At 41.0% G+C, this 12,343-nt stretch overlaps 1 protein-coding gene across 2 annotated transcripts in view; it reads right to left on the bottom strand.

Annotated features, from left to right (window-relative positions):
* Positions 1-1,274: 1,274 nt before the first annotated feature.
* COLQ (collagen like tail subunit of asymmetric acetylcholinesterase) overlaps positions 1,275-12,343 on the bottom strand; it is a 102,515-nt gene continuing 91,446 nt past the window's right edge. For both annotated transcript variants that reach the window (XM_083188964.1, XM_083188965.1), the window contains 4 exons: positions 10,071-10,190; positions 5,832-5,937; positions 4,272-4,374; positions 1,275-3,197 (listed from right to left, as the gene is read on the bottom strand). In XM_083188964.1, coding sequence (XP_083045090.1) covers positions 3,128-3,197; positions 4,272-4,374; positions 5,832-5,937; positions 10,071-10,190 — 399 coding nt within the window. In that variant the 3' untranslated portion in view covers positions 1,275-3,127. The remainder of the gene's footprint in view (positions 3,198-4,271; positions 4,375-5,831; positions 5,938-10,070; positions 10,191-12,343) is intronic.

Consider the following 12,343-nt stretch of genomic DNA (forward strand, 5'->3'; position numbering starts at 1 on the left):
GCGAGCATAGCGAGCCACCGAGCCCGAAGCGTGGCGAGGGGGCGCGGATACCTTCACAGGTATCGGAGTCCCCTCGCGGCCTTCACAGGTATCCGCGTGCGCTCGCCACACTTTCTATTCTCAACTCCACGCCGACGTGGATAGTGGGGGTATGAAAAGGTCGGAGGACGCTTTCCGACGCCCCTCGCGGGCTCGCTGCGCTCGCCACGCTTCGGGTTGACGTTTATAGTGGGGGGGTGGTGGGGGTTGCATTTAACATTGTAAGCACCCATTAGGGTGCTTATACAATGTTTAATCGCATTGTATGGCATTGTATGCCATATACAATGTCATACAATTTTAAAATTGTATGGCATTGTACAATATCGCGCGATATCGCGTTGCATACCATCGTATGCCTTATGGTATGCGATGCGATGGGCACCGCCAAAATACACAAGTACCGACTAGCCTTTGCATGATCCATTCGCAAGGGGACCCCACACAAAATCACAGCACTGCATATGGCTCTGAATCGGGCCCTATGTCTAAGAGCTGGGAAAAGGATGCCACGCCTCCTTATCTGTCAATCACAGCTTGACCCCACCCCTGCTCTCATACAGAAGTGTTAGCTGGCGGGCATACACAGAAACAACAATGGCAAAACCATTGATGGCACAGCATAGAATAGTTGCCTGCCATTGATTGTAACCACCAATGGTAACTACACAGATGGCAACATGTAAGGAGTCTCAAATAATACATTCGGGGCCAGATGCACTAAGCTGCAAAAATGATAAAATTGAGAGTGATAAACAGCCAGCCAATCAGCTCCTGCCTGCTATGTCCAAGACTGTATTTGAACAATGTCAGGCAGGAGCTGTTTGGTTGGTTGTTTATCACTCTCTACTTTATCTCTTTTAAAGCTTAGTGCATCTGTCCCACAGTCAGCAAGGCCCCTCCCAGTCCCTCACTGATCCCCCATTTTAGTCAAACAGAGCAGGTGCTGCCAGACCCACAGGACTACAGGGCACACTGTGCAGGGTCCAGAGATAGCGCCACCCAATAGTTCTGTGAAATTGCAATGAATTGGCATTGATGCACAAAGCAGCAATAGAATGAACCATTGACAGGAGGCCATTACATACCACAAATGTATAAAAGGAGAAGGCTAGACATTCATGCCTTCTCGCATTGAAACTTGATAGTGCAATAGAGATCATTTCTTTGTAACCAATTTATTACTAAATCAATACATTCTGCAATACAGTACAATAAACAGGAACAGACAGACAGAGCAGACAATAGCTTTTTTATTTTCATTTGTGGGTGCATGCAGATGTAAAGGAGATTCATGATTCATGTTCTTACAAGGACATCAATTCATACAAACACTATACATACTAATGTATCCTCATGGGATTTCAATGTTCTCAGTTTCATTGCTTCTAGTGATATTTACAATATCCACTGGAAATACATGCTTATTATTATCTTCATCAGTTTATCTTATGCCAAAGTACAAAAAAATCTGACTTTCGTCAATTATTTCCCAACCTTGGTTTCTGTAACTTGACCAAAGTGTTGTGTGGTTGGTGAACAGGCAGAAATTCTATGACGGCGATAAACATTCATTTACATTGGTTAGGCATATGCATAACAGTCTCGAGCTCTCTCAGTTCAGCTGAACATTGTCATATTTAATAAATAAACCGATATACACTGAACAGGCTGCAGGCACACAGATAGTCATTACACAGCATAGGCAGAATACAGAGACCTTTGGAATCTGCCAAACATACATGACTGACAAGACCGCACAACATTATACAAAGTATGACAACACTAAGACACTGGAGAACAGGTGGAGTGATACATCAGTATAATGTATGAGTAAGAAAAGTAAATAATAATTTTATATATATATATATTCACATGCATACAGTATATGCAAAATTGACTGGAGCAGCAAAATTAAAAAAATGTACAGAAAGTAAAAAAAAGGGGGGGGGGGGGGTGATAAGGGCAAAAAAAATAAGAAAATTATAAAATATGAAAGGATATGAACTGAACTACCCAATTATTAGATTAAGAAAATCTAAATATATATTATACTAATTTAAATAGCAATGCAAAAAAGTTAGACATATTTGTTGGGTGTGTTAATACAGTAGATCTACATATACTACAATATTATAAGTAATTTACATATATGATCATTAGTTTCTGTCTTTTGAATGAATGTTTGATAGGTTAGTATTCAGACTGGCACAGATAATACTGCACTTGATCATTTTTAGGCTGAACGGATTGGTTTGTTCATTACTGATGCTTCAGTGTATTAGTTTCGTATCCTTGAAAATGGAGCTTCATGCAGTCAAATACATTTTTTTTGTGGATTAACAAACTATCTGTACCATATTTGTATACTATGGTTTCTGCATCACACAACTTTGAACTTTTTGGTCTATAACCTTTTTGTCCACTTTGGCCTCATGTAACTGCAAGTCCCCGAGTCTCGACTCCATGCAACGTTTATGTCCAGAGGTTCTGTTTCTCATCTTCTTTCTCCTCACCTCCTGCCTGCCTGCTTGCACAGACCAATAGGATTCACCCCTTTATGCTTTTTTTTACCTTGTCACTGAAATTCCAAATAAAGTACAGTACATTCCATTTTCACATTATTATCAAGAGGTTGAATGTTCTCCAGAAAACACCACCAACTCTGAATAATTTGGTGTTCATTTAATACAAGTCAAAAGAAAACAAACTAAAAAAAAAGTATTCATTTTCACATTTAACAGTGCTAAGTCGAGGTAATGTTGTCATATATATAATATTCCTGTTGATTTGAGATTTGCTGTCCCAGAAGTTAAACTTCCTGTTAAGGTTCTTCCTATGCAGGTGTGTTAGGAACAGGTGTTGCTGGCAAGTACTGTTTGGCGTCGTGCTATAGTAAGACAGGATGCAGTGGTCCTATTTCTCCCAGTCAGACGTGACTATTACAATTCTCAAAAAGCCATTAGCAGCAAATGTATTTCTTTTACTTAAACTTTAGTATATTGCCCAGTCTTGTTGAATTTCTTTTACGATAGCACCTGATGTATGTGTGACATCACGAAACACTCTAACCCTTTCCTCTTGCTTCTCATGTGAAATATCGACATTGTGTAGAGTCAATGTAGCAATAGATAGTGCATCGCAATTGTCCATAAGATCTGTTGGGAAAGGACATAGAACAATATTATTCCATAGATAGACAATCTCATTTGTGAGCCCACACGCCACCAACCACTGACACCATTTTTTAGTTTAAGTGACTAAAAGATTTACTATTACTATACAATGACTGCCAGCCAGTGTGACCAGACACATATGCTTATGTATCCCAATGCTGGGCTTGTTGTACCACAGGAACAAAGTCTTAACATAAGCAGCGGGAAATATGAGTCACTCACAAAATGGCTGTGGAATCTGTTCACAAATAAAGTATCTGCAGATGTGTCCAAATACAACCATTCTCAAGCTGCTTCATATTAGCCACATCAAAGCACTATTCCTAAGTAGCCAACCTAGTACAGCTCAGAGGCAGATGCAATGGCAGTGTTCATGGCATTGAGCAAGCATATTCTAATATGTTATGGACCCAGTAGCACAGAAGCTCAGTCACGCTGAAGGCCATGCTCAGAAGAAATCTGCACCTTCCATGGGGTTGGTGCAAACTTAGACAGTGTGACCAATGGTCTAAAGAAGCACCATGGGTATTAAAGTGCCTACAGAAGCTCATAGTGTCAGTCCTTGCATATTCATATCCACAGATGTACATCAGGGAAACCAATGGTTCCAATTGAAGCATAAAGGAGCAAGAGATTAATCTCCATAAGAAGCTTTTGCGTTCACCTCAGAATGAGGCCATATAAGCCAACTTTAGGGAATAGCACGACAATGGAGGAAAAATGTACACAATGTAGCGTAAAAAGGTAAAAGACGGGTCTGTTAGCAGTAACCCATCACCATGCATTGTGTTGCTTACTCTGGAACTTTATACCAATTCCCTTGATACAAAAAGTTACAATAAATTCCTAGTACACTATAATCAAAGATGAAAATTTGAGAAAAAGTAGTAACAACTGACGGAGAGGCTACTTGCGGGTAAAAACCAGGCACCTTACGCCATATAGAACTAGGAGGAAAGGTGTATGAGGACACATCAGTAAAAGCAGAATTGACCCGCTTACACATGCAAATACAATATTTACTATCAATAATATCATGTATATGTATATACATACCCTGGTAAATATGTTCCACATGATTGATAGCCAAAGTCTTTGCCGTCACATTCTTCTAAACCCTCTTGCCGAAAGCCGTCCCCACAATAGGCCCGCTTGCATTCTAATAAAGAGGCCACATTTTAGCTACTATCCATTTCTTCTATAAAGCACTAATTAAACATTCACTGGGCTTGGGAGAATAATACATCCATAGCTTGCAATGCAAGGGGACAAGTAAAACCTAGAGATATCTTGTGTGACATACTATGTATGGGAAAGAGATAAAGTAGAGAGATCTGCTCCATCAGTGATTATTATATAGATATATTCATTTACTACATAAAATGTTAAGATGAATTTATCATTGTGATATGTCTGCACTTTTAGCCCATCCTTTTCCCTTTATGATGTAATGGCCTGTATACTTATTGAGGCACCAAAACCGGTCCTTATGGACAGGAATATGTTCGCAGCTCGACCTGTGCGCATGAGCATTTTTGTGCATGTGCATATGTAGGGTGCGTGCACCCTACACAGCATACGGAGGGGCGTGGGGCACCAGGCAGCCTCATTACCATATGGGAACGTCCAGCGTTCCATGGGCATTCCTATGAGAACACTGGGCATTCTCATGGTAATGAGGGCATGATGGACAGGCAGGATCACCGGATGTCAGCTGCCCACCTACTTCCCTCTGAACGGACACGCATATGTAAGGTTGCTCAGAGCAACCGTACATGCAGAAACCATGTTCCCTGTCAATAAACAGAAGTGGTATGTAAAATGATACATTAGGCAGTTTACACTGTTACTTGTAATACTTATGACAGTTACTGTTTTTCAATAACAGACTGCAACAGTTATTTCTTATTTATGTACACAGGATTGTCTACCTTTGTATATGCACTGCAACGAGAGCAGCATAAATCCAATTACCTCCTCACTGGGATGGAATTAGCAAAATCTGACAACCAGACACTGTTATTGATAAGAGAAAACATACCGCACTCACAGTGCTCAAAAAATGCTAAATAGTATTTTTTTTTTAATTTATAGATTTCAAAAACAGTGCAGGTTTTTTTTTATACTTTATTAGCATTACTATCACAAAACATTCCTAAAAATATAATCAGCTTTATTCCATATGTGCTATTGTCCTTTTATATAGAAGGTTGGTAGGACATTACCAGTGAAAAGGTAATGATGAGGCTTTTCTGTGAACTGTTGTATCACTGCCTTTTGGCCCTTATTCAGACCTGATCGCAGTACAAATTTGTTCTCAAAATGGGCAAGACCATGCTGCACTGCAGGTGGGGCAGATCAAAATGCATTTGCACGTTTCTTATTCAGGTCAAGTCACAACTTCTCCACACTAGCCGATTTTAGAATATCTCAATCTCAATTTTTTCACTCCGCCCTACTGTATATTTTACACATTTCTCTGATTAAAGGGATATGATAACAACCATGAATAGATCACAGCCCATTTTGAGGCCTGACGCGGTAAAATAAAAAATATTGAAATAAATTCTTCTTTGTTTCTGGCATAGGCATGCTTATGTGTAATATGAGGCTCACCTATACAGGTGTCTGTGGCACTTTTATTACCATCATCACATTCCTCTCCAGGCTGAACAATTCCATCCCCACACGTGCCGCTGGCGTCAGACAAGGAAGAAACTGGCTGGAAATAAATAATGTCGGGGTGATCGGAGATTTGTGCTTTAAGGGAGATGTCTTTAAAAATATTGTTATCATAAATGATCAATTTATTCACAGCCAACATTTATCAAGGGCTCACAGCCAATGTCTTATTAAAGATATAAAGCAATATTATTTTAAATATAGAAGTGTTTCATGGGGATTATGCTGAATACAAATTGGCCATAGAGGCGCGATAACACTTGACCATATCCTTGGTTTGCTACTCTTCGTTGGCACAGACATACACCAGACTATACTTGGTGTAAATGATGCGACTATAAATAGGAGTTTTTATGCTTAAGCCTTGGGACGAAAGCTGTGCCCTCAATGAACTATGGGGGTTATTCTAGTATTCTGACAAAAACCTTCTTAGATGGACAAAACCATGGAGGTTATTCTGGTTGGTGCGTACATTTCCGAAATCTTTCGGAGCGGTCCGCACGCCATGCTGTGCGGACATCGTACGAAGAAACACCCACCGGACCTCCGCTTACGGACGGACTCACACTAGAAGAACAGGGTGTGTTTACGGACGACATCCAAACCTTGCGTGTGCGGTGGATACACACATATTCTGCACGGTCTTACAGCGTATGCACGGTATTACCGCGTCGGAACGGACGGGAACCTGGCCGTACGCACGGATGCGGTGTATTTTCACATATATTTGTGTGTTTAGTAATGGTCCATTTAAGCTGCAATGGTTCCAATTGAAGCAATGAGAAGAGTGTAATTAATGAGTAATGAGTAAAGAGTGGATTGTATTGTGTTCAGCTGACATTGGTTGCGGTGCGCCCGTACTGATTGCGCGTTCCGAATGCCTAGCGCATGACCGAGTGGTGTCCGCAAAGAAATACTTGCTTATGAACACCGCATATTTCTTGCCTTTTTGTTCGTGTGCATTCGGTGTGCTGTCCGAATGCACTCCTACCAGAATTAGTGCACTCCCTCTTGTACGCCCATGTTTACGCCCAGTTTAGCCCACTTTGAAACTACGCCCCTGTGTAGTTCCGAATGACGCCCATAATACGCCCATATTTCACGAGTGAATGCGGTGCACATTTCTGTACGGTGTTTGTGCGAACAAGTACGGAGACCATGCGTGGCACATGCGCATAGTGTTGCCCACGCATGCGCAGACGGCTAAAAAACGCCATCCGAAAGAGTGCGCGAAAGTACGCATCGACCAGAATAAGGCCCCATGTGCACTGCAGGTGGGGCAGATGTAAAATATGCAGAGAGAATTAGATTTGGGTGAGTTATTTTGTTTCTGTGCAGGGTAAATACTGACTGCTTTATTGACACTACAATATAGATCTCACTTTGAAGTAAAACCCCACCCAAATCTAATTCTCTCTGCACATGTTACATCTGCCCCACCTGCAGTGCACATGGTTTTGTCCATCTAAGAAGGATTTTGTTAGAAAGAGTTAACTAGAATAAGGCCCATAGTGACAGCCCAGTTATTCTTCTTAAGTTGTAATGGGAGAAGTGTATAACCCTGAAATTGCAGCCTTGCAAGTCATCCAGAATAAGGACCTATGTGTGGAACAAATATAGGGCCTAATTCAGACCTGTTCAATGGGTTGCGTATGTTCATAACCTAGTAAACCGGAAAACACCGCCCGAATCCCCTCGCTAGCATGTGAGGGCGTGTGTCGTCTAACACATCCCCTCGCATGCGGCCGAAAGGGAGAGTCGATGGTCGCACACCATGATTTTTCTTTGCTTCGGTAATAAAAGTCAGTGTAAACTGCAGATCGCCGAAAAGGGGGCAGACACCGATGTCATGTGATGCCAGCCGCCATAAAACGCTAGGTGTTCCCCTGCTGTCGCCCCCTGCCCACCCCTTCTGGAGCGAACGGCTCGGCGAGTGTGAAACTTGATGAAGCCGCCCGCTTTCGGGATTTGCACATGCACATTGCACATGTGCAACTCCCCCCCCCCCACCACCACCACCATGGAACACGGGGCCGAATTCAGGCCCATACAAATGGTCTGAATCGGCCCCATAGTGGGAAAGTTTGCAAGAAATGCTCCCCAAATAGCCATATATGCAGCGCAGCATCAGGCCCTATGTGTGCAATCTCACTAATATATATATATATATATATATCACCCATAGTAGAAACTCATTTGTCCCCCACCTATACCATCTAAGTCCACTGTATGGCTATGTTCTTATATTTTTTCTTATATTTTTTATATATGAAATTTTTCTCCATTTGTGAATACTTACTATTGTGTTCTACTATTATAGATGTGTATAAAACATTTATACCCCTGATGAAGTCGCATAACGAGACAAACGCGTCGGGTACATGTTTCATCCATAATCTTGAGAAAAAGTACATCTCTGACAAAAATATTGACACAGAAATCCTGTTTCAAATTATGTTGTAATAAATGTTTCGTTCTTGTTTATGGATTTTTAAAGTAAGGAGAGACAGGAATCACCACCCTATACTGTAGGGCGCCTTGTAACACTATTGTGGGTATATTTTGTTTGTGGAGTGTTACTGGCGACCAACATTTTAGAAATAAACAAAATTATCAGTCCCAAGGCGCAGTCACTCTTCTTCTGCCGGTCCGAAAGGAGGGGTCACCACTCAACCCCGTGTCGGTACAATTGGTAGAGAAAGGGACCAGGGGCGATGAAGAGGTGTCAACACATCCGAATAATATGAAAAAAGATGGTAATAATAGGTTAGGGACCACCTAAATGATTTAGAGATGTATAGTCACAACATTCGGGAGAGGGGTCTTCAAATGCATACCCGTACTCACGCTCTAAAATTGAGAATAGTGCTCATAAAGGTTTCTTTAAGCAATTCTAGGGGATTTCACCACAGGTGGATTTTCAATATTGGATGCGTACCGTACTCACAAGTGAATATTGCTGGTACAGGCGCATCAAGGTTTCTTTTTTTAGAAGGGAACCCGGTTTCTTAGATGTAGTAGATATCCATAGATTACTCCATACATAAAGATGAGACAAAGAAGTCCTCATTCAGGAAATGTGTACAATTTTTATTGACAAAGACAATGACTGGGAAATACCAGATGTAAACAACACGGTACCTGGTGACTGGGGTATTGGCCTTATACCCCAATCATAACCGCATGTAGGTGGTGAATTCCCAGGATTAAATACAGCAAAGCTCCTCTCCTGCCAACGCGTTTCAACAGGATAACCTGTCTTTTTCAAGCCTTGAAAAAGACAGGTTATCCTGTTGAAACGCGTTGGCAGGAGAGGAGCTTTGCTGTATTTAATCCTGGGAATTCACCACCTACATGCGGTTATGATTGGGGTATAAGGCCAATACCCCAGTCACCAGGTACCGTGTTGTTTCCATCTGGTATTTCCCAGTCATTGTCTTTGTCAATAAAAATTGTACACATTTCCTGAATGAGGACTTCTTTGTCTCATCTTTATGCATGGAGTAATCTATGGATATCTACTACATCTAAGAAACCGGGTTCCCTTCTAAAAAAAGAAACCTTGATGCGCCTGTACCAGCAATATTCACTTGTGAGTACGGTACGCATCCAATATTGAAAATCCACCTGTGGTGAAATCCCCTAGAATTGCTTAAAGAAACCTTTATGAGCACTATTCTCAATTTTAGAGCGTGAGTACGGGTATGCATTTGAAGACCCCTCTCCCGAATGTTGTGACTATACATCTCTAAATCATTTAGGTGGTCCCTAACCTATTATTACCAACATTTTAGAAATCATCATTAGCGCGGCCTAAGAGATTTTGTGCGATTATATATATATATTACAGCGATTGAACAATAAACCAAAGAAGAGCCCTTCCCTGCTATCCCATGAGCCAAGTTTCCTTAACACATTGGCCGCTAGGAGCAATGTAATAGTAACGTCATGGACTAAGCAGAGTGTTTGATAGGGGTTATTTGTGGATCCTGAGATTTACTAAAGCTTCTAAAACAAGACGTATGAGGGTGTTTCTCATAGCAACTAATCAGAGTCTGTCTATCATTTCCCCAAATGCAATAGAAAATTATAGCTTGGATTTAATCAGTTGCTATGAGCAACACCACCACTTTATTTTAGAAGCTTTAGTAAATCTACATCTGAGTTTCTTACCTGTATAGGGAACCACCTATTTGTGTGCCTGAAATAAAGGGATCGTAGGTCCTTCCGAAATGCTAAGGCATTGTCAATATCCAAACTATCCAGCTCCTCCTGACTGTTGACGAGAAATATCTGGGAACACACAAACATAAAATGGAACATTATCTCCGTCCGACCAATTACGGTTTAGCTTAAATGAGGCTGATTCTCTTTGAATTGTCATTTTTACTTTATTTTCTGATATAATAATTACAGTATCTGCTTTTACCTATATCCTCTTATTATTCATTGCAGTACGGATGGTGTAATGTTAGCATTACTGCCTCACAACGCAGAGGTTATGGGTTCGATTGCCACCATGGCCCTAACTGTGCGGAGTTTGTATATTCTCCCTGTGCTTGCGTGGGTTTCCTGTGGGTACTCCGGTTTCCTCCCACAATCCAAAAATATACTGGTAGGTTATTTGGCTCCTAACAAAAATAATCCTAGAATGTCTGTGTGTGCGTGTACATGTGGTAGGGAATATAGATTGTAAGCTCCAATGGGGACAGGGACTGATGTGAATGGTCAGATATTCTCTGTAAAGCGATGCAGAATATGTGTGCTCTATATAAGAAACTGTTAGTAAATACTAAACTGCATTACTTTGTGTACATATTGGATTCTTCTTGTATTCCTGACCTATGTTCCCTCTGCCCAACTTTCTTTCTTCTATACCCCTTTCCATGAAAACATGTCTATAAATATTTTTCACAATAAAAAAAGTGTTTTACAATTTGTTAATTGCCTAAATAACTCCAACTAATAACAATACTAATAAATTCCTGCTGGGGGGGGGAACTGATGGGAATGGCCTAATATTCTCTTTAAAGTGCTGCAGAATATGTGTGTGGTATATATTTAACTGTTAATAATAATAAATAATTAACTTTGCAGTGTTATTCTAGTTTTAAAAATAAAAAAATGAAAATGTGCACCAAAATCGATAAGAGATGACAGTCTATTGACATAGATTCCTGAATATTATGAATCTGAAAAGTTATGTAACATTGACAAAAGGGAAGAAGCACAAATAAATTACAATGTTAACATAAGACAAATCTTGCTCATACATGAACACTGAATAAAACCAAGATATTAGGGGCATGCTAAATGTTTAATAAAATAATATATTTTAATATTTTATGTTGTCACCATTTGTATTACTCAATAAAGGGTGGTAGTAATTAAAGGTCCCCTATTCAGCGCTGTCAGTAGTCCAACAGCCTAAATGTCACTATATTTCTTAATAGGACCAGGGGCAGATCCAGAAAAAAAAGGACAGGGAGGGCACAATGAGTGAAGTAGAGCCAGCGGGAAGAGTATCTTGTGTGTGATCCTGAAAAGTGGGTGCGGTCTCATAACAAAGGCATGATCAAGCAAAAAGGGTCATGGCCTCAAAGGGAATGCCATTCTCATCTGATGGGGAGAGGGTGATAACTTGTAGAGGCAGAGGGTGACAGGAGAGAGAGGGTGATGGATATATAGTGAGGCAGTGGGTGACAGATAGGTAGTGGGAGATTAAGAAGCAGTGGGTGATACCAGGAGAGTGTGACCGTGAGAGGCAATGGGTGACACCAAGAAATGGGCGACAGGGCGAGAAAATGGGTGATGCTTAGGGGGATGTGGCAATGAGTAAAAAAGAGAGGAAGACTGATAGATGCAGTGGGTACCTAAGGTCACTGTAGGAATAGGAGGTAGTGGACGGGGTAAATTTTGTTGAAAAAGAGAAGGCAAGTATCACTGGGGTAACATCGGGATCTAATACAATAGCTGGGAGAGAGAGGGAAAGAACGAGAGAGGAAGCGCAATAATGAGAGCGCGAGAACAAGAGGGAGCAAGAGAGGGAACATCAGGGAAAGAACGAGAGGGAGCGAGGTAGGGAGAGAACGAGAGGGAGCGAGGTAGGGAGAGAACGAGAGGGAGAGAGAATGAGAGGGATTGAGAGAACATGAAGAAGCTAGAAAATGAAAAAGAAGCTTAAAGAGCTTTGAAGTATTGGCCTAACCACAGTGCCCGTTATCTTATTTATGTCAAGTGCCGCCATATGTCTATCTTCTATGTTTAGTCAGCCGCAGTTATTTTGTTTCCGTGCAGGGTAAATACTGTCTGCTTTATTTTTACACTGCAATATAGATATCAGTTTGAAGTAAAAACCCCACCCACATCTAATCTATGCAAAGATAGCGGAAGAAATCTAGATGCAAATCCAAACATGGATCTTGAGTGACAAGTTGCATCCCATG

Source organism: Crinia signifera, chromosome 5 (assembly GCF_055691185.1).
Source record: "Crinia signifera chromosome 5, ASM5569118v1, whole genome shotgun sequence".
In the NCBI taxonomy this organism is placed as follows: domain Eukaryota; kingdom Metazoa; phylum Chordata; class Amphibia; order Anura; family Myobatrachidae; genus Crinia; species Crinia signifera.